Below are 27,966 nucleotides of genomic sequence, written 5' to 3'. Positions count from 1 at the left end.
GACGCCACTATGTGTATAGAGACTGTCTATAAGCCACGTTCTCATAACTAATTACTCTATGTATCAATTTGATCCAGAAAAAGGCATTTTGAAATTGGATTGGATTTCACCTTCCGACTAATGAATGTAGCTAGTTTTCCCAGAAACACTCTTTTATAGCCGAAGGGTGCTACGTAATAGGCCACGCCTTTCAGTTCAGGTTTACCATTTCCTTATGTTCTTTAGACGAATTATTCCACAATTCGCTTTTGATCTTTGTATCCAGCGAATAAACACCGATGGTGCTCTCACACACGCAACGGTTTTAACCCGTATCTTATTGCGGTTTGTACCATCAAGCGATTTCGTTTGGTCGCTGTTGCGTGTTGCAACATGGCAGCTGGGAGACGACGAAATTCTGTTCATGCTGTTTGATTGAATCGACTTCATATTAGCTCTGCATAGTCGAACTAACTGTCTTCGTGAATGCGGTCTAACAGGGCAGTTTGTCATTCAAAGTTGGTTATGCTGATCGCAGCCTTTGCGCTGCCCCTACAGTGGGGGGTTTACTAAATAAAGTAAAAGTAAAAATTAGACAACTACAACAGAATTTGATTGCATCCCGCACAGAATGTCTGCTTGTGTTGATGCCAGAAAATTATTAACCTTCAATTATTTGTTTATTTGCCTTGAAAAAAGCATGTTGCGGTACAAAATCGGTTACTGATTACAACTTTTGAGCTGCCCTAACATTAGGGGAATTAAGATACACGGACAACATGCACTGTGGAAGTAAATTCGACGGGTGCGACAGATTTAAATTGCCAGGATGCAACACAGAATGCTTGCTTGCGTAGACAAAAATAATTGACTTTCAATGACTTGTTTATTTGCCTTGAAAAAGGCAATTTGATTTCCAAAATTGGATTTCCTGATGGCAATCATCATGCTGCCCCAACACGGGGGGAATAATGGCTGTCTGGTGACACACGCTGAGAAAAACCGCGCTGCTCCTGAGACGTGGTGACCAACCACAGGGCTAGTGCTGCTGCTAAGGAAGGACGACTGCGGTTGTCGCTGTCTAGAACTATTATGAGCGGCTCCGGCTGGAACAGGCTCTTATATAGGCCAAATAGCATGTTTTCAATTGCAAGGTATATGATCCTGTCGACCGTGCTTGGGAGTCAAGCATATAACTACCAATCAGAGGTCGAATTTTTCGTTTTGACAAGGCTTGACTATTTTCAATAGTACAATTGTGTGAATAATAAAATTACAATTATCTTATTTTGGGAAAAATCTTAGAAAATTTTCCAATCTATTGCTGCAAGAACGAAGGAAATCCATCGAGTAATAACCGATTTATTAGCATTTGAAATTGGACATATTTTTCACTTTTTTCGGTTTTAGATTTTCATTTCACATCCCTATGTAGCCGAACTTACTGAGAGAAGTATTCTACTTCAAAAATTTAGCCCTGCGGGGCACCATTCATTATTGTGTTGCACTCGCAGGCATGACTCAGACTGGTTTTGGTCTCGATCACACAGTTCTATAAGAGTTATAAGCGTCAGCTGAATCTCCTGTGTGTGATGAGACATTCCTTTTAGTCGCATAAACAACCCCTCCATAGCAGTGTATGTAGTTAGGGGTGAGCAGTAGAATAAGTCGGCCGTAGATTTTTCGCGTGATGTATTTGAACCATATTTATTTCATGGTATTTGCATGTGTAAGTGTTAATGTATGCTTATATGTGTGTTGATGTTAGGTTCTGAATGTTCGATGTAGTTGTGATATTGACTACCAGAAATTCGTTATTTAAAGTGGAAAATAAATCCAGCAGAAATGTTCAAGGTGTTCTTTTTTTTAAATTGGAGTGTTGCGTAATTCTTTTTGAACAAATAAAAAGTTCGAATGAGAAAGGCTGGGTCTCACAACTAGGTGGATAAATTAGGGTTTTTTAAATAGTTACTTAAAATTATTGGAGCTATAAAATAGTAGAACAAGGTTTTCTATCTACAAAAATAAAAAAGTTAGATACTTGATAGCATCGAAAGTTTTGGTCACCCCGAAATATTGCTATAGAGCTCTAGACCCTAATTTTCCCCTAAATTTGGTTTCTGGACCATTGATGAATACCTATCATTCTAATTCAGCGAATTTTCTTTCTTACGCGAAAAGGCAACCTTCTATAAAATATTTAATTGAGTACGATTTAATAGAAATTAAACTTCCTTCTATATCTATTTGTCTTGTTGAAGTTAGCTCACTCACCGATCACAAAACGGCAAAGATGTCACATAAATATTTTTCCTGCGGATTTCTTGATGGCAATCATCATGCTGCCCCAACACGGGGGGAATAATGGCTGTCTGGCGACACACGCTGAGAAAAACCGCGCTGCTCCTGAGACGTGGTGACCAACCACAGGGCTAGTGCTGCTGCTTAGGAAGGACGAATGCGGTTGTCGCTGTCTAGAGCGGCTCCGGCTGGAACAGGCTCTTATATAGGCCAAATAGCATGTTTTCAATTGCAAGGTATATGATCCTGTCGACCGTGCTTGGGAAGCAAGCATATAACTACCAATCAGAGGTCGAATTTTTCGTTTTGACAAGGCTTGACTATTTTCAATAGTACAATTGTGTGAATAATAAAATTACAATTATTTTATTTTGGGAAGAATCTTAGAAAATTTTCCAATCTATTGCTGCAACAACGAAGGAAATCCATCGAGTACTAACCGATTTATTAGCATTTGAAATTGGACATATTTTTCACTTTTTTCGGTTTTAGATTTTCATTTCACATCCCTATGTAGCCGAACTTCCTGAGAGAAGTATTCTACTTCAAAAAATTTTTATCAGGAGTGATATTCTAAGTGCTCCACTGTGTACCGGTCCAAGACTAATCGATGCTATCACACACCTATCAGTGGTCGCACACGCAAAGCGTGTATGGCCTCGACGGTCGCCAACCGTCGTCCCGTGGAGGCCTGCAACTCAGCCAAGCCCCGCTCTACCCTACACCATTCGATTCGTCATGGCATCCAGAATCTCTGGTCAAAATTTCAAAATCGTCGTACGGTACATTTTTTGATAATAACTGCTTGATGGTCGTAAAGAACAACAAAATGATATGAAAACGAAGAATCACTTTTTGTAAAGCAACTTCTTTATTATTCAATCCATTTGTGTAAAAAGAATGTAAAAATAGTTCAAATATTTATGTATATCATTGAATGAGGGAAAAAATCAATAAATAACCTTACCTTCGACTTTTATCACCAAATTACTGCTGGGTTGAACAAGAATTGGTTCACCGGTTAATCGCGGTTGTGGAGTTAAAGCTAATTTGACCGAAGTATTTTGTAGAATCTGAAAGAAAAATCGTGGAATACACACTCCAGATTTAACAATTATTTCGATTTGCTCTAGTAGTATGTCCATGTGTTTGTTTGTTATGGATTTTGTAGAACCGGTTTCATTCGGTGATATTTGTGCTTGTTTTGATACACCATTGCATATGGAAAGTAAATATTTTGTTTCCGGGTGCGTGCATCTTGGTGGATATTTAGCATGATCTGATGTTGTTAAAAATGAAATACTTTCAATTGATGTTTGGAGAGTGGAACACATATATTGCATCCTAAAAATATATAACATTTAAAGATATATCGAACAAAATAGCATTTTTAAGTTAAACTTTACGTTTCCAAATATTCCAGTGAGCATGGGTCAGCATCGAAAGAGCTTTTATACAGTTTGTTATATGCCTCCTCGCACGATTTCACTATCTTTATATTTTTCCGCAGTTGATTAGTTACATGGCCATATTTTTGTAATGGATCCCGCAGGTTTTGGGCTAAAGTATTAGAAATCGCCGATGGAGGAGTAATGCAAAGAACGTTTCTAGAAACTACTACACAATGCAGCACTTGCAAAAAATGACATCTTAGATTTATGACTTCCGATTGAAAGTTCTTAGGGTGTTGTGGAGCAGAAGCAGCCTTAAATATAGTTTTCAGTACATATTATTTCATTAAATTCAAAAGTTGTTAACTTACATCCAAACAAGATAAAGCGGTAGTATATAGATCGATTGCTTTTTCAATTCGGTTCAATAATGTGAGTTGAGGAACGCCAATTGGTATTGAATGTACACTACATAGCTCGACATGTTCCAAATCAATGCCATAATTCAATATACACTCGGCTTTAGAAATCTGACAAAGGGCAATTAAATAGAATTGCAGATTTTCAATAGAAACATGCTGGGATAGTGCCTTATATGTCGTTGCTGCCAGAAAATGATGACCGTACCTAAAAAAAAACTTGTTGTATAACTAAAGTAGTTAGTAGATAGTTAGAGTTGGGGGGTTTAGAATTGAGCAGTTTTAAATACTTCATTTACATATTTGCCTTTCGCCTAGAAGGGTATTGCAATCACCTGCAAAACCAAAGTATAAAAGAGCTCCAACGGCTCTGTGTGCGCGTGCGCGTGGGCGTGCGTGTGTGTGTGTGTAACGCTCTCCAATCTTACTCAATTTCCGGAGGTGGCAGAACCAATTAAAAAGAAATCACTGTCATTTAGGAGGTCTACTTATTCCATAGGACACTTTTAATGTATGTATGTATGTATGTATGTATGTATGTATGTATGTATGTATGTATGTATGTATGTATGTATGTATGTATGTATGTATGTATGTATGTATGTATGTATGTATGTATGTATGTATGTATGTATGTATGTATGTATGTATGTATGTATGTATGTATGTATGTATGTATGTATGTATGTATGTATGTATGTATGTATGTATGTATGTATGTATGTATGTATGTATGTATGTATGTATGTATGTATGTATGTATGTATGTATGTATGTATGTATGTATGTATGTATGTATGTATGTATGTATGTATGTATGTATGTATGTATGTATGTATGTATGTATGTATGTATGTATGTATGTATGTATGTATGTATGTATGTATGTATGTATGTATGTATGTATGTATGTATGTATGTATGTATGTATGTATGTATGTATGTATGTATGTATGTATGTATGTATGTATGTATGTATGTATGTATGTATGTATGTATGTATGTATGTATGTATGTATGTATGTATGTATGTATGTATGTATGTATGTATGTATGTATGTATGTATGTATGTATGTATGTATGTATGTATGTATGTATGTATGTATGTATGTATGTATGTATGTATGTATGTATGTATGTATGTATGTATGTATGTATGTATGTATGTATGTATGTATGTATGTATGTATGTATGTATGTATGTATGTATGTATGTATGTATGTATGTATGTATGTATGTATGTATGTATGTATGTATGTATGTATGTATGTATGTATGTATGTATGTATGTATGTATGTATGTATGTATGTATGTATGTATGTATGTATGTATGTATGTATGTATGTATGTATGTATGTATGTATGTATGTATGTATGTATGTATGTATGTATGTATGTATGTATGTATGTATGTATGTATGTATGTATGTATGTATGTATGTATGTATGTATGTATGTATGTATGTATGTATGTATGTATGTATGTATGTATGTATGTATGTATGTATGTATGTATGTATGTATGTATGTATGTATGTATGTATGTATGTATGTATGTATGTATGTATGTATGTATGTATGTATGTATGTATGTATGTATGTATGTATGTATGTATGTATGTATGTATGTATGTATGTATGTATGTATGTATGTATGTATGTATGTATGTATGTATGTATGTATGTATGTATGTATGTATGTATGTATGTATGTATGTATGTATGTATGTATGTATGTATGTATGTATGTATGTATGTATGTATGTATGTATGTATGTATGTATGTATGTATGTATGTATGTATGTATGTATGTATGTATGTATGTATGTATGTATGTATGTATGTATGTATGTATGTATGTATGTATGTATGTATGTATGTATGTATGTATGTATGTATGTATGTATGTATGTATGTATGTATGTATGTACATTCCGTATCGGAATTCGACCTTCTGTTTTACTATACACAGACTGCGGGGCTAGCGCTACGATACTGCTGACACTAACAGTCTCTCCCGAGCCGGGACTCGAACATACGACGACTGACTTGTCAGGCCAGCATCGTACCTCGAGACCAGCTGGGAGATAACCAATCAACTAAATGCAATGAAATTTGGCAGGTAGCTGTTTTCAGTATTACAAATATGTCCATAATGTTTTGAAACCCCTCCTTTTTTTGTAGAAGGGAAAAGTCCCATACAAATGAAACACAAATTTCTGCACATCTCGAGAACTAACCGAGTAAATGAAACCAAATTAAGCATGTGAATGTTTTAGGGGTAACAAATATGTCCATAATGGTTCGACACCCCTCCCTTTTTCGGAAGGTAGTGGTTCCATACAAATGAAACACAAAGTTTTGCACATCTCGAGAGCTAACCAACTAAATGGAACCAAATTTGGCAAGTGAATGTTTTTAGAGAAAACAAATATGTTCCATAATCGACCTCAGGCAGCATTGTGGATTGTAAGATGGCAACTTCCGGTTTCCGGAAAACAGCCAAAAATGGGCGATTTCCACCCAACATAATAACAACCGGATCAAGAATGAAACACAAGAGTACTAAAATCGACCACAGATACTATTTTGAATTCTAAGATAGCGACTTCCGGTATTGGGTGTTATTCGATAGTTTTCGGCTTTCTTCTCCAGGAACATGTGCTTCTAGATGAGGGAGGGGCATCGAACGATTATGGACATATTTGTTACCTCTGAAAAAAATTAACCAGAATGACGCTCAGAGGCCAGAAATTATCTTAAATACCATTTTGAAATCCAAGATGGCGACTTCCGGTTTGTTAAAAACAGCCTAAAATAACCATATACCATTCAATATGAGTAACTTTGGAATCAGAGTGATGCAATGAGCTAACAATTGACCTCAGGCACCATTCTGAATTGCTAAACGGCAACTTCTAGGAAACAGTCGCAAATAACCGAATAATACTTCATATGGATATTTCCGTAATCGATATGATGCATAGAAACCAAATATGACCCTGGACACCATTTTGAATTTGAAAACGACCACTTTTAGTTTCTGGAAAACAACCAAAATAACTAAATATCTCCCAATATGGGTATTTCCGGTATCAGATTGATGCCAGAAAATCTGCTGAAAATACTCGAATATCACCCAATATGAATTTATTCAGAATTAAGGCGATGTACGAGGATGTTATCATTTTCATAAAATCAATCACTTCTAACGATTTGTTATTTGACTTTGATCATATACTATGGCCGATTCGTCGTGCATTTGCAGACTTTAAACACATCGCAAGGAATCAATGAATTTAGAACGATCAAATAGTACGATACCACATTTAAATAATGTTGAGACCACATATATTGATCAAAGCAGGTATAGTTTTAAATAGTCTTTGAATTTCTTTTCCTTCCATAACTTCTGAGCCACATCTAAATTGTTATGAAGTTTGTTATTCCTAAGTTAGAGAGATGACTCGTTCGTATGACACTGGACACTATGTCCAAATGTCATGTAATCTATGAGATAATAGACATTCGTTGTTTTACTAACAATTTAATACATAACGGTGGCAAATTATAATTATAATCAAATGAAAAGGGAACCTATAGGGCAGCCAAACTTTGATACCACGGGTTCAATCATAATTTATCAGTTAACCCTTAACTAACCCGCTAATCTGATAATAATATTGATCAAATCGGTTGTGTAGTTTCTGAGATAATGAAGCTTTGTGATTCTCACATTTCGGTACATTACAGTTCGATTACAGTAAAATTCAACAGGGTGTAATAAGGCAGCTAGACTTTTTTTTGACACTTATTTTGTGGAAATCCATCTCTGAGAAAAGTGAGTGAGTTCAAGTAGTCTTCGGAATATGTTCCTTATCATAGCTGGATTTCACATTTTTAAACATAATAGGTAAAGTAATAGCCCGATTGCAAAACAAATAAACAGGGTCTTATGGGGCAACTAGACCTTTTATTTGACACTAATTTTATGAAAATCGGTCCTGCCATCTCTGAGAAACATGAGTGAGATTAAACAGTCTTCAGAACAAGTTTCTTTTCAAAACTTTTGAACAATATGTTCAATCTATATAATATTCGAAATTCAAGGATATTTCAGGTACCGTTCATTTGAAACCAATTTTGTTCAAATCGGTTGAATAGTTTTTTTATAATGATGTTTCATGATTTTTACATTTTGATACAATTTATAAACTAAAAATCCGATTACAATAAAATTTAATAGGGTCTTATGGGACAACAAGACCTTTCATTTGCAGTTAATTTCATGAAAATCGGTCCAGCCATCTCTGAGAAAGTGAGTGAAAAAAAATCTGCACATACACATACAGGAAATGCTCAGCTCGTCAAGCTGAGTCGAGTATATATGCCATTCGGCCCTTTGGAGCACTTTTATATTTTCGGTTTTACAAATGATTGCTATACCTTTCTAGGAGAAAGGCGAAAATAACGTCAAGTTTACAAAATATTCGAAATTTTCAAATTATTCACAAACTTGCGGGATTGTTCGCCAAACACAAACAAATCTTTTACGCTCGAGAAGGTCCTATTTGCAGCGGTTATAAGTTCGTTAAATCCAAATGACGTCCGATGCCATTCGGCTCTTTGGAGCACTTTTATACTTTCGGTTTTGCAATAGATTGCTATACCTTTCTAGGAGAAAGGCGAAAATAACGTCAAGTTTACAAAATATTCGGAATTTTCAAATTATTCACAAACGTTCGTTAAATCCAAATGACGTCCGATGGAATGCGGTGTGTAGTAGGCCAGTTGAACGTAAGGAACGTTGAGAAGCACGGAAGTTTAGTTGGAACAACGGCGTCGGCGAATTAATTTCGCCATTTAATATTTTATTGTTTTGGTAACAGATGCAGCTTGCTGGATATCTTATCCGATATTAAATTTAACAGCAAATTGTCCTTTTTAGGATGAAATAAATACCTTATTAAAAAGTTAATATTTAATCTTAAATTAATTTACATCTTCAAATGTTGGAACAGTTATAAATTTGACTACATCTCTGTGTCTCAGAACGTACTGAATTATTTTTTCCTTCAATAATAAGCACAACACCAAACAGCTTTCAGTATTTGCATAAAAATTAGGTTATTGCATAATCAAACCTTAAAAATTTCAAGCCCAATATGACAAGCAACTATATTATTGAAAACGGTTAAACCTTGTTGAAACGCAAATTTCGATTGATCTGATTGATCGTAAGATAATTGCTTTTCCAAACACGACATAGTAATTCGAATGTACTATTTGGCCTATATAGGACCCTGTTTCAGCCGAATCTGCTCATATTAGTTCTAGACCCGTTAGATGATTGCTTTCCCACGCACGGTCGACAGAATTATAGACATAGTAATTCGGAATGTACTATTTGGCCTATATAAGAGCCTGTTTCAGCAGAAACTGCTGATATTAGTTCTAAACAGCAGCGATAGCGGCAGGGTCAGCTGGTGCAACGGCACTTCCTCTAGTAAAAACTGCCTTTGTGTAGTAGCGAGCAGTATCAGTAGTAGGTACATTAGCCGTATATTGACAATACACAAACTTTTTGGAATACTGGCTGTCAAAGTATATGGGCCGTTTTCAGTGTGCAAACAGCTTTTAACTGTGTAATCAAAAAAATGCCTTAATCTCCTTTGTCGGGGTAACACACAGGTGCAATCAACATATATCCGATATGAAATTGAACAACAACAATCCGTATAAGGACAATAAACAAAATAATTAAAAATTAAATATATTCTCGTTTTGCGCTTCAATCAAAAGTAAAATGTTATTTAACCTGCATGCACTTAGACTGTTGAAACATGTTTGCATTGTATAGTGTTTGTTTCATTCCTACTTAGTTATGTATGTGCAAATTGAAATTCGGTAGCACTTCAACTCCTCTTTTGCACAAAATTTTAAACTTATTAAATACAAATAATGCAACAAACAATCTTATGTAGTTCTACGTCAACCTTGCGGTCGTGGCTTAGCATACAACCCTTGTGATTTTCAATAAGAAGGGTGTAACAGGCATATTCCTTAAGACGGACCTCTCCGGGTTCATGGTTTCCGAGCTATGATGGACCAGGGAGGATAAGACCTCCAGGGTATCCACAAGCACTGACCTAGCAACGCACAGAATTGAACAACTCTTAAGTACCTGAATAAGTGTTTCATTGATTCAATAATTTTGGCTTTTATACTAATTGTTAGTTTAACCTGGTAGACTGGTAGGCCGAAAGAGAAGTCAGGAGAGCCGAGCTCGACAAATTACAGGCAAAGAATTTTGATGGTACGCATCCCTTGCGCTAATGGGCGATGCCTGCGCGGCATGTATGCAGTGAAATAATTGAACAATAGGGACAGTGCTATTGCATTGTCATCTGTTTGCACTTTGAATGTGTTTGGATGCGAATGGCTCGTGGTGATTTTGTGTTTTGTTTGCAGGTGAGTGGTTCTTGACTCATGACACCATTCCTCTTTGGGAGGATTGATATCTTGCAATGACATCGATCTATGGATTTACTCTCCAGACGCTTCAGTAGTTTGTGTGTTCTAAATAACGGGTGTCTAGTTGTCAACATTTTTTAATCCTATTTTTGTGTTCAATTTGTGTATCGTTCGTTAACTGATTTTTTATGGTAACATTTGGATGTTTAATATTGGTGATTTCAAATGGTCCATTGTAAATTGGATCAAGTTTTCATCTGTTTTCTTTTAAACTGTACTGTAAATAAACTTGATCTACTATTCAGATCCCTATAAAAAATTTTTAATTAATATAAAAACATGAACTGCGACAATGCGTTTTATACTGAAGAATCACTTTCAAACGAGTCCATTGGTTTTGATATCTTCAATAAAAAATTACCCGTCTCTAAAAAATTAACCTTCTCTGAATTGGCTGCAATTCAGTACACTTGAGGGATTATTTAAAAAATGCCCATAGATCATTACTTCATCTAAACAGAAAGTCTCAATTCAAAAATTTCAATTGAAGCTTTCCGATCGATGGAAAACGCAAAGCACTTTTCGTATTTTCTGGAGGAAATAAAGAAACATTTGAGTGGTGGGCGCAACAAACGACGATATTTACAAAAACAATGAGTTTTTGCAATTTTCACGTCATAGCACGCTTGTCAACTACCAGACCTCGTGATTTAAGGAAAAATTGGGTAAGTGGCTACAGAGCTTTTTCCCTGAGATATCTACCAAACCTTGATTTCGAGAGTTAGATGTAGGACGAGACTTCATTCGCGTAATGAATCGGATTATATCCAACCACTAGACGCACATCTATTACCCATTGGGCTTACTAATAGTAATCACTGCGTTTGTTAATTGGGGTATCATTACGTTGAACACGTAGTTTAGGTGTGTGCTGAGTTCCGCGGCGTCAAATCCACTTTTGGACTCCTACAAGGGTCCCGAATACAACCCTAAGTCCCAATTTATGTTACCTGGCTCAGCGGAACATTACATACATGGTGCTGATCTATAACTTTTTAAAAAGCATCAGAGTGCCCATCTGAAAATACCAACAAATTGAATCGCTTATGGAACAGAGATTTAGTTGAAGTTCGTAGTCGGCAACGAGGATAAAAATTTAAATTAATCCACCTAGCGGTCAGATCCAGCCTTTCTCATTCAAACTTTTATTTGTAAAAATAGATTTACATGAACGCTTCAATCCAATAAATGTATATTTCCTCTTTAGGTTTTATCATATTGATGTTGTAATTTATACATATAATACAGTCCGGTCTGTCTGTCTAGGCTCGAAAACTACCAAACCGATCGACGTGAAAATTTGTATGTAGGGGTTTTTGGTGCCGATAAAAGTTCCTATGATAGTTTGAGACCTCTCCCTCTTCTGGATAAAAGGGGTCCCATATAAGCTCGGAAACTACTGAACCGATCGACATGAAAATTTGTATGTACAAGTTACAGGGGCCGAGAAAGGTTCCTATGATGGTTCGAGACCCCTCCCTATTCTGGAAGTGAGGGGTCCCATACAGATGAAACACAAATTTCTGCACAACTCAAAAACAAACCAAGCACATGAAACCGAATTTGGCATGTGGATGTTTTAAGGGCTAACAAATATGTCCACAATAGTTGGACGCCCCTCACTTTTCTGGAAGGGAGGGGTTCCATATAAATGAAACGCAAATTTCTGCACACCTCGAGCACTAAATGGAAATGGAAATGGTAAATGGAACCAAATTTGGCAGGTGAATTCTTTTAGAGGTAACAAATATGTGTATGATGGTTTGACACCCCTCCATTTTCTATAAGGGAGGGGTCCCATAAAAATGAAACACAAATTTCTGCTCAGCCCGAGAGCTAACCAACTAAATGCAACCAAATTTAGCAGGAGAATGTTTTTAGTGGCAACAAATAATGGCCGATTTCCACCCAATATTATGATATCCGGAACTAGAATGGTACACAGGAACTAAAATCGACCACAGATACCGTTTTGAATTCTCAGATGGCGACTTCTGGTTTCTGAACAACAGCTGAAAATGACCAAATACCACCCAATATGAGTGCTTATTTGACCAGTATGACGTTCAAAATCCAGAAATTGTCTCCAAATGCCATTATGATATCCAAAATGGCGACTTTTGGCTTCGGAGTTACAGCGGCAAACGACCAAATGTGACCAAATGATGTACAGAAGCCAAAAGTCGAGGATGTTGTCATTTCGATAAAACCAACCACTTCAAACGATTTGTTATTTGACTTTGATCATATACTATAGCCGATTCGTCGTGCATTTGCAGACCTTAAACACATCGCAAGGAATCAGTGAATTTGGAACGTTAAAATAGTACGATGCCACATTTAATTTATGTTGAGGCCACATATATCGATCAAAGCAGGTATAGTTTTAAATAGTCTTTGAATTTCTTTTCTTTCCATAACTTTTGAGTCACCTATCAAATTGTTATGAAGTTTGTTATTTGTAAGTTTGAGAGATCACTCGCTCGTATGACACTAGTTATGTTCAAATAAGTCATGTAATCTTTGAGATAATAGACTTTCGTTGTTTTATTAATAATTTAATACATAACGGTTGCTTAAGTTTTATTATAATCAAATGAAATGGGAATGTATAGAGCAGCCAATATTTGAAACCACGTGTTCAATCATAATTCATCAGTTAACCCTTACCTAGCCCGCTCATCTGATAATATTGATCAAAACGATTGTTGTAGTGTGAATTTCGTGAACTGGATTCAGCAGTTAGCAGAACGTGCCGAGTTAAGGTGGTAGTGTGTAGAAGCCACCACGTGGTCACCATGTGGTCGACAACGAATTTTCAGCTTAACTAAACTCGGGAATAGTTGATGCGTTATCTATGAAAACACTACTATATGTTTTTATCACCATAAACAACATAATGACATGTTTTTACAAGTGATACATTAACTATTACCGAGTGGTGAGCATTTGAAAATTCGAAGTTGACCACGTGGTGTCTTAAAGTCGGCCATTTATGGCTTCGACGCACTTCCACCTTAATAACCATAAACAGCACATACACAAATCATACCATATCATAGACACACACCCATCATACCATACCATACAGACACATACACATCACACCATATCATACCGACACACACACATCATACCATACCATACAGACACAAGCACACACACACATATCATATCATACACACACACATCATACCATATCATCATACCATACACACATCATACCATATCATTAGGGACAGTGGTAAATCTCGAAGATGGAATAGTACTACTGCTCTCTTACAACGAGATTTTGTCAGTCTGAGTTGAATTGTTTCCGGACGCTTCAGTTACTAGATCCTCTTTGAGCAAAGATTTTGGCGATTGGGGACCTGCATGATAGAATTTTCGAGTGCGCAAAATCGAAGTTGCAAGATATACCTACTTAGTTCAAGTACCAAGCATTTTTGCATTTTGATAATTTCTGTAGGTATTCGAAACGAGGACGGGATTTTTTTAACTTTTCCGGCTGGCAAATAAATATTTATCGATTCCTGGAAACTTGGTAGATGCGGAATACAGCGTGAGTCAGAATAACTGGAACAATACGTGCCTGCCGACACCCAATTATGGTTGAAAACAATTTGACACAGTAGTCCGTACTGCAAAGAAATCATGAATCGTACTGTTAAATTACCGTATATTAAATTGAATAAAACAGTGTTTTTCTTTGTTTTTACCAAAAAAATATGCACTTTATTTGGCGTTTTCTAAAGAACGGGTTGCCGCGAATTTTGAATATTTTCTATTTTGCCCCCCCCGCGAATTTTCAATTTTTTTGCCACGAATTACCACTGTCTCTACATATCATACACACACAGCAAGCAAGCGACCAATCAGAGGACGTTATTTTTATTTCAACAAGGCTTGACAATTTTCAATAGTGCAATAGTATTTTATTTCTGTTAAATTAAGCGGTGATGATTCCAACGAAACATATAAATAAGCAATAGTTCGTAGAATCAAATAACATTTTTCTTCATTTGGGCAGATGCGTGTATGATTTTCCAATCGATTGCTGCAAGAATGAAGAAAATCGGTTGAAAACCAATAAGCATTCTAAAAGGGGAAAATTTTGTCCCAGTTTTTCAGCTTGTATCTTTGTGTGGTATGCTAAAAACGTAGTTCTACGTCAAAAATTTTTGGTATCCAACAGCACAACAATACCGAACATAACATTCACACACATATTAACAGACATTAACACATAAACATGCAAATAACATTAAATTCTTTCGATTAGGGTAACGGACCCATAGATCGCCCACTTTATCGATGACCAACCAGTTAAACGTGATACATTTTGATGTGTTACTACGACGATGTGCAGTATTCACTGTATAGTGCACAATAAACATTGTGTTGCACATTTGGGTTGCATTACAGTCAAAATAACTTATCTAGTCGTGCTATATAAAAATTTCCTGATGAGTGCCCAAGCCCCTTAATTCGAGCAAAAAAAAAGCAAGGCTGTCATCTTTAGCATTGTGAATTTGCGAGTTGAGTGTTGATTATATAATCGATAATTTTTCAGCGAAGATACCTTATAAAAAAAAAGTTTTCAAAGATGAATAAAGTTTATTCTGGGCACCCACACGAGACTGGGCCCCGGGCCCCACAATCGTAAATCCGGCTTTGCTACTGGTTCTGAAAAATAATCCGTCGATTTCGGATTGCTATCCTTAGAAAGTACATTTTCGTTACCGGTATCCTTTTTACCAAGATATTTACACACATTCATTTTTCGCCTGGTTGGCTATCTAACATAGCAAGTGCAAGGCTTAGTTCCCCGAATCTCGATATTTACCATATTCCCCACACGGACGCTCAGTATAGCATTGGCAAACACCGCAATTCGATTCATGTATACATCATAGTTTGTATTTGTATTTGTATTTATAATTTAAAATCATTGGACATCTGGGTCTTTATGAAATAATCTTATTCTAACTTAAAGTAATATGGAACACAAACGCTGACGAAAAGCAACAGTTGACAAGTTAAAATCAAACAAATCGTATGCCTCCTGGAATCTTCTGCTTATAGAGTTGATGGGATCATTTGAACCATATCTCGTATTCCTAGCAGCGGCTTGAATAAGTTGCCTAGGCCGAAGAACACGTGTGGGTGCATAAAGTCGCATACGACTCAACAATTCAGCACTGTCGATTTCAGCCTTAAGTATTTTTGCTCCAAAGACTGCTTGACTGATTACACGTCTGCTGTGAAGTGGTTCGATACCGAGCAATGCGCACCGGCTTTCATATGGCGGGAAATTCAGTGGATCACGCCAGTTCAGGTTATGAAGAGCACGCCTAACAAACTTACGTTGCACCGAATCAATCCGCGTGATCCAAGTCGTTTCATATGGACTCCACACAACAGCTGCATATTCCAGGATCGGTCTCACTAAAGAGCAAAATAAAGCTCTCACACAGGTGGGATCGTTGAAATCTTTGGCAATTTTCATAATGAATTCCATTTGCCGATTGGCTTTGTCAATTATTGCCGAGTAGTGGGACTTGAAAGAGAGTTGGTAATCCAACAGAACACCTAAATCCTTGATTTTCTCAACTCGGTTCAACTGTTCACCTAGGATCGTATAATTGAATGTAATGGGTTGTTTACGTCTTCGGAATGTTATCACGGAACATTTTGCAACACTCAATTTTAAAAAGTTTAAAGTGCACCACGATTTATTAGTTTCTGCAGCTCTCTACAGTCAGCTTCACATCGTACCACAAGATACATTTTCAAATCATCGGCATTGATGAGTATACCACCATTTCGCAAAAGAATTACTACGTCGTTAAAGAAGAGCGTAAACAGCAGGGGTCCTAAGTTGCTTCCTTGAGGCACACCAGAACATGGCTAAAAAGGCGCTGATTTATTAGGACCAATTTTTACGCAGAGAAATCTGTCGCTCAGATATGAACGAAGCCAGTTGGACATCCTATTAGATACTCCTAGTCGAGACAGTTTATCAAAAAGTATATGATGTTTCACAGTGTCGAATGCAGCTACGATGTCAGTGTACACTGCATCAATCTGTGCACCGTTATCCATAGCTCCGATACAAGTCGTTATGAATTCGCATAAATTATTTTCAACTGATCGCTTCGGGAAGAATCCATGCTGGGATGAACTGATGTAATTTCTGCACGAGCTGAATAACACATCTTTAACAATGGTTTCCAGACACTTTGAACCTGCTGATAGTGATGTTATTTCTCGATAGTTAGAAACGTCAGTCTTATCGCCTTTCTTAAACACCGGAACCATGTAGGAAGATTTCCAAACAGACGGGAACTGTTGCAGTTGTAGCGACCGATTAAATATTGTTTGAAGAGGCGGAACCAGGGATGCGCGACACCTCTTGTATACGCATGACGGTATATTGTCTGGGCCAGGTTTGAATGATGGCTTGAGTTTATGTATCGCAGACTCAACCATCGCATTTGATATTTCGAAAACGTCAAAATCGATAGCGTCCATGGGAACACCATTGGCAGCAGTAAGAGCTTCTTCTGACGTTGGGATACGATCAACGAAAACACCCGCGAAATGGTGCGAGACACAAAACTCCAGAACCTTTTGGGATTACGTCGGAGATCATCCTGTTTTCGCCTTACATAACGTTTATACAAAAAGCGATTGTATCCACGATAGATTCGACTGGCTTCATCAAATTGGCGTATAAGGATCGGGCATCTTTGAAGGCTGTAAAGTTTCGAGAACTTGGAGCGTTTTCGACGAAGTTTAATAAGACGGGGATTGGACCAAGCTGGTTTTCTTGGAGGTCTGCTGCGCTGAACCGTTTGAGTGATGCAATTTAGTAGAATTCGATTGAAGCAATCGGTGGCACTGTCGACATCGTCGCTGCGATGAATTTCTGACCAATCAACCTGCTCAAGCAGTCGATTCAGAGCATGATAATCACCACGGCGGAAATCAAGTGCGTCATAATCGTAATCTTCTTCATATAACAGAGATGGTAGACAGGACACAGAGTAAGTTAAGGCTGGATGGTATCGATCAATAGGAACAATTTGTTCTTGAGCAGCTTTTACGACACCGTTTGTCATACTCGTATCACTTGAAAATATGAGATCCAAAAAAAAAAAATATTTTGTCAAGCCATCTTGATAAATGCTAACATAGGGTAGGGAACGGCTTAAGCAGTAGCGCCTATTTTAATCAGTCGAAGAAAACAGGCCTCAAACTGCTGCATTTTGATCAATATCGACAATTTCAATGATGGAAACGGAAACTTTGATTGTCTAGCTGTCTTACTAATATAAGTAATACCGTTAATCACAAAGAAATCTGTGAACAATTGCAATTGAAACAAATCGACCTGTATTGCAGCCATTCAGAACCACTTCGGGTGCTGAAAAAAAACGCCTGCAAAACAGATGGAAACTGCTTAAAATAGGTTTGGAGTGATTGGAACAGTGTCCCTCGATTGGTAACTTTGATTGATGATTGTAAAAGTTTGCTAACTTAGTTTTACAATCTGAAAACAAGTTCTGACATAGAAAACGTTAGAGAACAGATTGATATACTACTGTTTGAGTTTCACCCAACACATTTCGAGTATTTCGCCTGAATGCACAGGCGGCTCCTAAAGCTGCTTAGAATATGTTCCCTATCCTACCTCCGCATGTTGAGAATCTTTTTTGCCTCTCTCAAGAAAGGGATAGCAATCACTGAAAAAAACCAAAGGTATAAAAGTGCTCAAAAGGATCGAATATCGTATATCAATCGACTTAGTTCGACGAGCTGAACATTTTCTGTATGTGTATGTGTGTGTGTATGTATGTAACGGTCTCCCAATCTCACTCGATTTTCTCAGAGATGGCTAGACCGATTTCATTGGAATTTATTGCAAATGAAAAGTTTAGTTACCCCATAGGTTGCTATTGAATTTCACTGTAATCGGATTTTTAGTTTCGAGGTTATGTATCAAAATGTAAAAATCACAAAACTTTATTATCTCAGAAACTACAACCGATTCGAAAAAAATTGATATAAAAAACTGTGTTGTTTTTGAAGGATTTGTAAAATAATTTTATTATGTTTGGACATGTAAATCAAATGTTATGCAAAGATACGTGTTTCAAAGACTGTTTAAAGTCACTCACTTTTCTCAGAGATGGCTAGACCGACTTTCACAAAATTAGAGTTATATAGAAGGTTTTGTTGCCCAATGAGACCCTATTGAATTATATTGTTATTGGACTTTAACTTTGTCCGTTATGTATAATAATATGAAATCAGGCTATAAACAGAAGCATGTTTCTAAGGCTGTTTTAATTCACCCACTTTTCTCAGAGATGGATGAACCGATTTCCACGAAATAAGTTGCAATAGAAAGGTCTAGTTGCCTAAAGAGACCCTATTGAATTTTATTATAATCGGACTGTAACTTTGTCTGTTATGTATCAAAATGTAAAAGTTATGAAACTCCATTATCTCAGAAACTACACAACCGATTAAAGCAAAACAAGTATTAAATGACAGTTTCTCGCAAGCATTCGTGAAGAGCAGAAGCAAGCATTTGTGAAGAGTGAGCTATAAAAATCAAATTTCAGTCGTTGACTGAATACAGCCTTCAACAAAATCAAAGAAGAGAACAATATCCAAGTCACCGTATCATCTAACCTCAAACGGACCACGTGTGAATACACTGGTAATCGATTTAGCCACCCTGCCGACAAGGACGGTCAACATGAACATGATTGCCAAGTTTATCCAAGATAAGTTAAAGTTACCATTTTCGGACATCAAATCACTGCAGCATAATACGGGAAGTCATTAGTTTTCGTTGAATGTAAGGCAGAAGAACAGGCCATAGCAATCGCGGAGAAGAATGATGGAGGTTACATAATTGTTGCAAACAATATCAAATATAAGGTCAACGTTTACATAGAAAACGATGCAACGACGGTTCGAATACATGATGTATTACCACAAACGGAAAATTCGTCGATCGAAAATGAGTTGAAAAAATATGGAGACATAGTGTGGTTAAAAAAAGAGGTATGGATTGAGCCTGCTGTTTTGAAGGGGATCGCGAATGGTATTCGATCAGCTAGGATTAGACTTCACACAGCAATTCCGTCATACATTAATATCGAGGGGGAGGTTACACTGGTGGCATACAAGCATCAGCAGCAAACGTGCAGACATTGCAACAAGCCGGTTCATTGGGGCCGGAAATGCATTAAAGCTAGTTACATGGAAATGCAAATAAATGGAGGAAACGTTAGCGATAGACTTAGAGCAACCGGTGTGGACTATGCAGGAGCTTTGAAGGAACCCGGACTCAAAATAAAGACTGGAACAAGGATACAGGCAACAGAGAAGAAGGTGACAAAGTTTTGCGACTAAATTATACTAGTCTAGGTAGCTTGTTCGCCAAGCCCAGCAACCAAGGACAAGGTAGAAGTAGACTCAATTATAACAGTACTAACAAAAAAGCTCAGAACTCTAACCAAACGAATACCAATACAGAAGAGAAATCAGAGAATATTGTTGTAGCCAGCACTACCTAGGTTGACATGGGTTCATCTCCCGGCAATGGTATTGGTATCTCTAACGCGTTCGGAGATTCAATTTCCGATGACGAAATGAACGGCACGAACACAGAAGCTTCTCAGTCCCCATCACGGAAGAAACGCAGTCTATTGAAAAATTCATCAGTATAAATTCAATCCGTATAAAATGAACTGTCTATCCTATCACATCGGCTTTTGGAAGGGGTCATCGTATTAATTAATAAAAGAATGCTAGTGTTGAAGTGGGTAGTTTTCGTCCGATTACATTATTAAATTTTGATTACAAATTGGTTGCAAAAGTGTTGAAGAACAGATCAATTAAATTCAATTTTCTGCTTTTATCAGATGTTCAAAACTGCTCAAATGGAGCCAAAAACATCTTAGAAGCAACATGTGGCATAAGAGACAAAATTTTGGAAATAAATTTGAAAAAACGAAAGTTACAACATTCGACCTGGAAAATGCCTTCGACCGAGTGAGCCATAAATTTCTCTTGGATATATTATTCAAAATGGGAGTTAATATTTATTTTATTAATTTTTTGAGACGTTGTCAGGAAAAAACATTGTCCAAAATTTTAATCAACGGACATTTTTCGGAATACATAAAAATTGAAAGATCAGTCAGACAGGTGACCCGCTTTCCATGATACTCTTTTGCATGTATTCAGAACCACTTTTGCAAAAGCTTCAGGCTGTTTATGAAACTAACGTCGACTTGCTGAATAGTAATGCAGATGACATAAGCTTCATTATACACGATGTAAGAAAGTTGAACATAATTAGTAATTTTTTTGAAAAATTTGAGTTGGTGGCAGGGGCCAAGGTAAATTATGAAAAACTAAAGCAATGGAGATTGGTATGAGAAACAGTTTAATAGTTCCAAAATGGATTAAGCATGATAAAAGTTTGAAAATTCTTGGAAGCTGATCTAACAACAGTGGTAATGGTGGAAAAAATTGGGACGAAATATTGCAAAATTTAAGATTTACTTTGTGGAATAACCAGTTTAGAAACCAAAATCTTATTCAAAAAGTTATCTTTTTGAATGTATATGCATCATCTTGTATCTGGTACATGGCATCAACAAGAAGTTTACAGCGAATATTAAAACTTCATATGGCAATTTTTTATGGTATAGGAATACTTTGAGAGTTTCTTTCGATCAATTATGCCTGCCAAGAAAAAGTGGAGGTTTAGGATTGATGTCACCAGAGCACAAATGCAAAGCATTACTCATTAACAGATTTCTTCGGATGCGTCAAGTTTCACCATTTTTTCACTTGGACACAGATCAAGTAGGAAATCTTCCGAACATCAAAGACTTGCCAACAAACGCTCACTTTATGAAAATTCTTTATCTGGAATTACCTTACATACCGGAACAAATACGTGATAATCCCTCTTCTCATAGCATATACTATCACTATGTAGAATTTTTCACAAAGCCGCACATTGTCCAAAAATATCCACAATATAGTTGGGAAACAATTTGGAAGAATATGTTTGACAAACAAAATCTTCAAACCATCAAGCTATACGGATTCTCCTAGTAAATGAGAAAATAATATACTCTGAAAAACAATTTCGTTTTGGTCGCCTGGATTCACCAATTGTACTTATTGTCCTCAGAAGATTGAGGACTTAAAGCATCAATTTGCTGGATGTTCTAAGTCTAGAAATTGTTTGTGGTACACAATAGCTTAAATAAAGAAGCTGAATAGACGAAAATATAGGAATGTTTGTTTTGAGGATTTCAAGTTTCCAGTTCTAAGATAATTTACAAGAAAAGAAAATAGATATGCAGTAAATTTGTTTTTGGAATATTAGGAATACATGTGTCAAAATAACAGAAAAGAGATAACCTTTTGTGAATTAACATATATGCTTGAATGTAATATGAATATTAGGATATAAATGCTGTTAAAATTACAACGGAAGTCAGAAACAAGTGCTTGTAACAAAACAAAAAAATAGAATAAATAAACACGATTTATGTTTTAGTATAAACTTAGGAGTGTCTTCAAACCCCCGAACTAACAAATTTTATGATGATTGAACATGAAGTTCTAAGGTTATGAAAAGAAACGTGTTCAGAAAACTTTTTAAATTTACTTGTTTTGTTGGCTGGACTGATTTCAACCATCTTAGTTTTAAACTAAAGGTTTAGTTGTTTTATTGGTACCCATTTCATTGATTATAACACTAATAGACAAAATCGAAAAGAAATGCAGCTCTAAAGCTCACAAAAAAAAAAGAAAAAAATTCACAGGAATGGGTGAAAAGTTGTAATTTCATTTTTTCTAAGTTTGACCTTCGGGGCCATACTTGTGTAAGGTTTATATATACCGTTTATACGTAATGGGTAGAACCCACTGCTTTATAACACTTATACTACTACACATTTTACTGAGAACCTTTATACTCTTTACCTAGCAATAAAATAACATTCAGACTATAAAAAGTATCCCGTGCGAGTTGATGTGGTTGCTTTCCGAATCCTGAGGTCTAGATTTATCTTCCACTTTACATACTGTAGACAGGATAGATAACCCAGGTTATGCCGAACTAGAGCGCTTAAACTAGTCGGTGGTGTTAATCGCGTATATATTCCGTGTGGGAAATTCGTGGTGGTGATACGCTAGAGTGCGTGTGAAGCACGGGATCGAGACAGCTGTGATAAACCCCAGACCTTTTAACCAATCGCAAGGGGTTTCCAGTGTAGTTCAGCTAGAATCGAGCGAGTTAGCTTGTGAGTAGCGTGAGCGTAAAGTTAGTCGAAGGAGTAGATTTAGTAAAGTGAATTTACTGATGAGTTGATCTCAATTCAAAGACCGCGTGATACAAATAGCACTAGTTGAATAGTGGTTAAAAGAGCTATTGTATTTCGAGGACAATAGACGGAAAGCTCAACCGGTTCAACCATTAGTGAGATTCGCGTGGAGATTGTGAGCAAAGTAGCGTCGTTCGTCGCGTCGCACGATTGCGGAGAACTCGTGTTGGAGTGAGGGTTATGAGTGACAGTGATTCTGAGCTATCTTTCCAAGAAGCTCTCCATTTGAGTATTGTGAGTGACTCAGATGAACATTCCGATTCGCATAGTATCGTGAGTGAATCCGGCAAACTCTCTAAATCGATATTTATCCCGAACGATAAGAGTGATTTACCACCGAACGTAGTTGATCGGAGAGAGAAAGACATACGTGCGAAGAGATTAAAGATGGAAGAACAACTACGAGCCCAGATCCAAACACCCAAGTTGGAGCTTGCGCAGGCTAAGCAAGCGGCGCAAAGTAGCTCTCAAGTAGTAGTCAGTGGTAGTAGTAACGCGAATGCGGCTAGGATACCCGACTTTCGTGAGTTTAAAGAATATGTGTCCACCTTTGACCCGAAGATATCCTCGTGTTTGTCGGCCGATACATGGGTAAAATCTATAGATGATATTGGTAATGTATACGAGGGGTCATCCGCCATACGACTACATTGTGCACGGCTGAATCTCGGTGGTTGTGCGAAGTTGTGGTTAGATGGGTGTCCGAATGCGTGGCGAGATTGGAAATCGTTCAAAACCGAAATAGTGAAGGGGTTCCCGTCGAAGAAAAACCCTATCTACTATCACAACCTGTTATCCTCTCGCAAATGGAAGGCTGAAGAGACGGTAGAAGAATATGTGTACGAGATGTTGGCACTCGGAAGAAAAGGCGGCTTCGATGAAGAAACCACAGTGACGTACATAACAAGTGGACTTCGTCAATATATAAAACGAGCGGGAATGACAATAGGCAAGGTAGAGACGGTTGAAGAGTTGCTTGGAGAGCTGCGGTGGATCGTTAATGTGAATTCAGTAGCACTCGCCAAATCAGAACCTGGCGCATCCGGGAATAATGGCCCACGAAGAAGAGGGCCGTGTGCCGATGTTCGTTTTCAGTGCCATAAACTGAGTCATATTGCGCGACGTTGTCCTAATGTGGTGTGCCATTCATGCCAAAAAGAAGGCCACATGAAAAAAGACATTCCTAAGACTAGCCTCAGGCGGGAGTCAAAAATCCAATACTCTAAGACAATGCAGGTGCTGGACCAGAAAAGCGTTTTCGTGAAAAATGTAATGGTTGGTGGGGTTGCTATGAAAGCTCTCGTTGACACGGGAGGAAAAGTATCGACCATACAAGAAAAATTCGCGAAGAATGTGGGGGAAGTGAAACCTAGTCAGAAAATACTCCGAGGATTCGGGAAGAAAGAGATAAATGTAACATCAAAAGTGTGCGCTGATATGCAGGTCGATGGTGTAGCTTTACCCGTGGAGCTTCAGGTATTGCCAACTTGGGTCCAAGATACGGCGGTGATCTTGGGCGAAGACATAATCGATCGTGACGGACTAATAATGGTGAAACGCACGAGGGAAGAGAAATTTGAGTGGGAGACTGCGCCGAAACCCACACATTCGCGGGTTGGTAGTAGTAGTGAAGACAAACTTTCTCGCGCAAGGGGTAGTAACAATGATCCCGTGATCCGTATGTATACGATCGATGTAGAATCCGAAGTGAGCGCAATAACTGAAGATCAAATGAACAGTGATGGCCCAGCTGAATACAATGTGCGCTTGTGTCAGTTGGTCAACAACTATCGAGTCTGTTTTGCCATGCGGATGAGTGAGATGGGTTGCGCTACATCGACAAAAATGAAGATAAACTTGATTGGTGATGAGCCGGTATATATTAAACCTCGGAAGCTGGAGTATGTCCGCGAGAGTGTTGTTAAAGAGTTGGTGCAAGAGATGTTAGAAGCCGGAATAATAGCCGAAACCGAATCGCCACAATAGTCAAGTTGTTTTGGTTCTTAAGAAGAATAACGACTTTCGGCTGGCAATTGATTACCGCTTGTTTAACTCTCGTACAGTGAAAGACAAATTTCCGATTCCAGACATAGAGTCGTGTATACAAAAACTAACTGGTCCGAAAATGTTTGTGATGGTTGATCTGTATAGCGGATACTATCAAATTCCACTCGATCAAGAGAGCCAAAACTATACGGCGTTCTCCACGATGGATGGACATTATCGTTTCCTTCGCATGCCATTTGGTTTGTCGAACGGGTGTGCCGTGTTCCAGAGAGCGATTAATAAAATCGTTGAAAAGTTGCGAAAGCAGAAGATAGTAGCGGTAGCATACATTGACGGTTTAATTCTAGCGGGTAATAGTGAAGAAAAATTGTTGATGAAGTTGGAGAAACTTCTGGTGGCACTGCGAGAAGAAGGATTACCATCAACTTAAAGAAGAGCCAGTTTTTTAAAGGCCTAGTGGAATTTCTGGGATTCGAAGTGAGTGCGGAAGGTGTTTGACCCGGTGTGAAGAAGATTAAAGCAGTTTCTGAGTTCCCTGTTCCAGAGAATGTGCACACAGTCCAGCAGTTTTTGGGTCTGTCTGGGTTTTTCAGAAGATTCGTGCAAAACTACAGCATTATCGCGGAACCACTGTTTCGCCTACTGCGGAAAGAGATTGAGTTTGTGTGGGCAGCAGAGCAACAGCAGGCGTTTGAGCGATTAAAGCGCTTGTAAGTGACTCGACCTATACTGGTGCTTTACGACCAAAATGCAAAAGTGGAATTGCATACGGATGCTTCGAGTGCAGGGGTGGCTGGAATTTTGCTGCAAAAAGTGGATGAGGTTTGGAGGCCAGTGAGCTACTCAAAGGCAGAAGCGGTTTATCACAGTTATGAGCTCGAGATAATAGCTGTGGTGGCGAGTGTTGAACGGTTTCGACAGTATGTAGTGGGAAGATTTTTCGTAATAAAGACGGACTGCTCCGCCATCCGTGACGCGTACTCAAAAAAGGAATTAAATAAAAGAGTGGCCCGATACTTTTTGAAGTTGCTGGAGTGTAATTTCCAGATTGAGCACCGAGCGGGGTCAAAGATGCAACATGTCGACGCCCTGAGCCGGTCGCCGACCGAAGAGCCGCGTGAAATAGAAACCGTGGCCGAGTGTATTATGGTTCTGGTGCTGTCCAGCACGGATTTCCTGGTCAGCACGCAGCGACAAGATAGCCGACTGGCGGATTTGATTGATAAACTGAGGCGTGACCCGCGGTGTAATAAAGACCGGCAAATACAACAGAACTATGTTCTGGAGAACAATCGGCTGTATCGAAAAGTGGGAAATAAAAAGGGCTGGGTAGTGCCTAATAATGTACGTTGGCGTATTGTGAAAAGCTACCATGATGAGAAAGGACATTTTGGTGAACAGAAAGTGGTAGCAATGGAGCAAGAATTGTTCTGGTACCCAAAGATGAGAAAGTACGTGCGTGCGTACATTGCAGCGTATCCGAAGTGCGCGTTTTTTAAATCGAAGCAAGGCCGTCCGGAGGGATTCCTCAACCCGATCCCCAAGACGCCCATACCGTTCTACACAGTGCATATGGACCATTAAGGACCGTTTCCTAGGTCCTCGAAGGAAAATAAGCATATTTTGGTTGTGATCTGCGGATTTACGAAGTTTGTCCTGATGAAGGCAGTTAAGTCAACCAATACTCAACCAGTAGTATGGATGCTAGAGGAAATGGCAAGTGTGTTTGGGTTGTCGTCTCGAATCGTGACTGATCCCTCGATCCGCCTTTACCTCGAACGCACTAAGGAAAAATTGCGAAGATAGAAGGCATAGATCATGTGATGGTAGCCGTGGGAACTCCGAGAGGCAATGGGCAAGTTGAGCGTAGTAACCGCACCATACTTACCGCCATTCGTACTATGGTAGATGAAACCGATCGAAAATGGGACGAAAAGGTGCAAAGTGCAATCAATATGGCGCCGAACGCAAAAACTGGAGTGTCGCCAACTTCAATGGTGAGCTACGTGAACGAGTGCAGCACGCGACGGAGGTGAATCAAGCGCTACAGGAGAGGTATTTCGACGATCATCGGCGTGAAGCAGAGCGATATCAAGTAAACGACTTGGTCCTGGTAGCTAAGGATCAATATGTTCCGGGCGGGAGCCGAAAATTGGAACCTCGGTACAAAGGTCCATTTATTGTGTCCAAGGACAATATCGACATCATTGGTATCAACCATAGAGCTGTGGAAGAGGCCTTCGAGCCTCTCAGGAGGGAAGCTGCGAGATTAGGGCTTGTCATAAACTCTGCCGAAACGAAATACATTGTGGCTGGCAGAGTGCATGCTAGACCGTCGGAGGTTGGTGCTGCGGTGGTGCTAGATGGGGAAACATTTGAAGTTTATTTATTCACCTGGGAACATTAGCGACATGTGACAACGAGGTTAGCCTGAGATAGAGAGGCGGATAGCAGCCGCAAACAGGGCCTTTTACGGACTACGTAACCAGCTAAGGTCCCGCAGTCTGCAAATCCGTACTAAACTTGCACTCTATAAAACACTGATTTTTCCGGTGGCTCTCTACGGCCATGAATCATGGACGCTGAAAGAGGCTGATCGGCGAGCTCTTGGTGTTTTTGAGCGTAGGACTTTGCGTTCAGTCCTTGGCGGCAAACTAGAAAATGGTGTTTGGCGCAGACGCATGAACCATGTATTTGTACCAGGCATACAAATCGGCGAATATAGTCAAGCGGATAAAACACGGCAGGCTTCAGTGGGCTAGGCATGAAGCGAGAATGCCGGATGAGCGTCAAGCGATGGCTATATTTAGCAGGAATCCCGATAGAGGTCGACGACTTCGAGGTAGATTCCGCACTCGTTGGATGTGGGCTGTCGACGAGGATGCACGCGAAATAGGTGT

The 27,966-nt window shown here is 38.4% G+C and overlaps 1 protein-coding gene across 3 annotated transcripts in view; it reads right to left on the bottom strand.

Annotated features, from left to right (window-relative positions):
* The window catches only part of LOC129718452 (integrator complex subunit 7), an 809,667-nt gene that overhangs the window by 303,662 nt on the left and 478,039 nt on the right, over window positions 1-27,966 (bottom strand). For all 3 annotated transcript variants that reach the window (XM_055669241.1, XM_055669242.1, XM_055669243.1), the window contains exons 8-10: window positions 4,043-4,298; window positions 3,687-3,985; window positions 3,248-3,624 (exon numbers count right to left, since the gene is read on the bottom strand). In XM_055669241.1, coding sequence (XP_055525216.1) covers window positions 3,248-3,624; window positions 3,687-3,985; window positions 4,043-4,298 — 932 coding nt within the window. The remainder of the gene's footprint in view (window positions 1-3,247; window positions 3,625-3,686; window positions 3,986-4,042; window positions 4,299-27,966) is intronic.

The sequence above is a fragment of the Wyeomyia smithii genome, chromosome 1 (assembly GCF_029784165.1).
Source record: "Wyeomyia smithii strain HCP4-BCI-WySm-NY-G18 chromosome 1, ASM2978416v1, whole genome shotgun sequence".
In the NCBI taxonomy this organism is placed as follows: Eukaryota; Metazoa; Arthropoda; class Insecta; order Diptera; family Culicidae; genus Wyeomyia; species Wyeomyia smithii.
The sequence above is the reverse complement of the archived record's forward strand: the minus strand, read 5'-3'. Positions and strand labels throughout refer to the sequence as shown.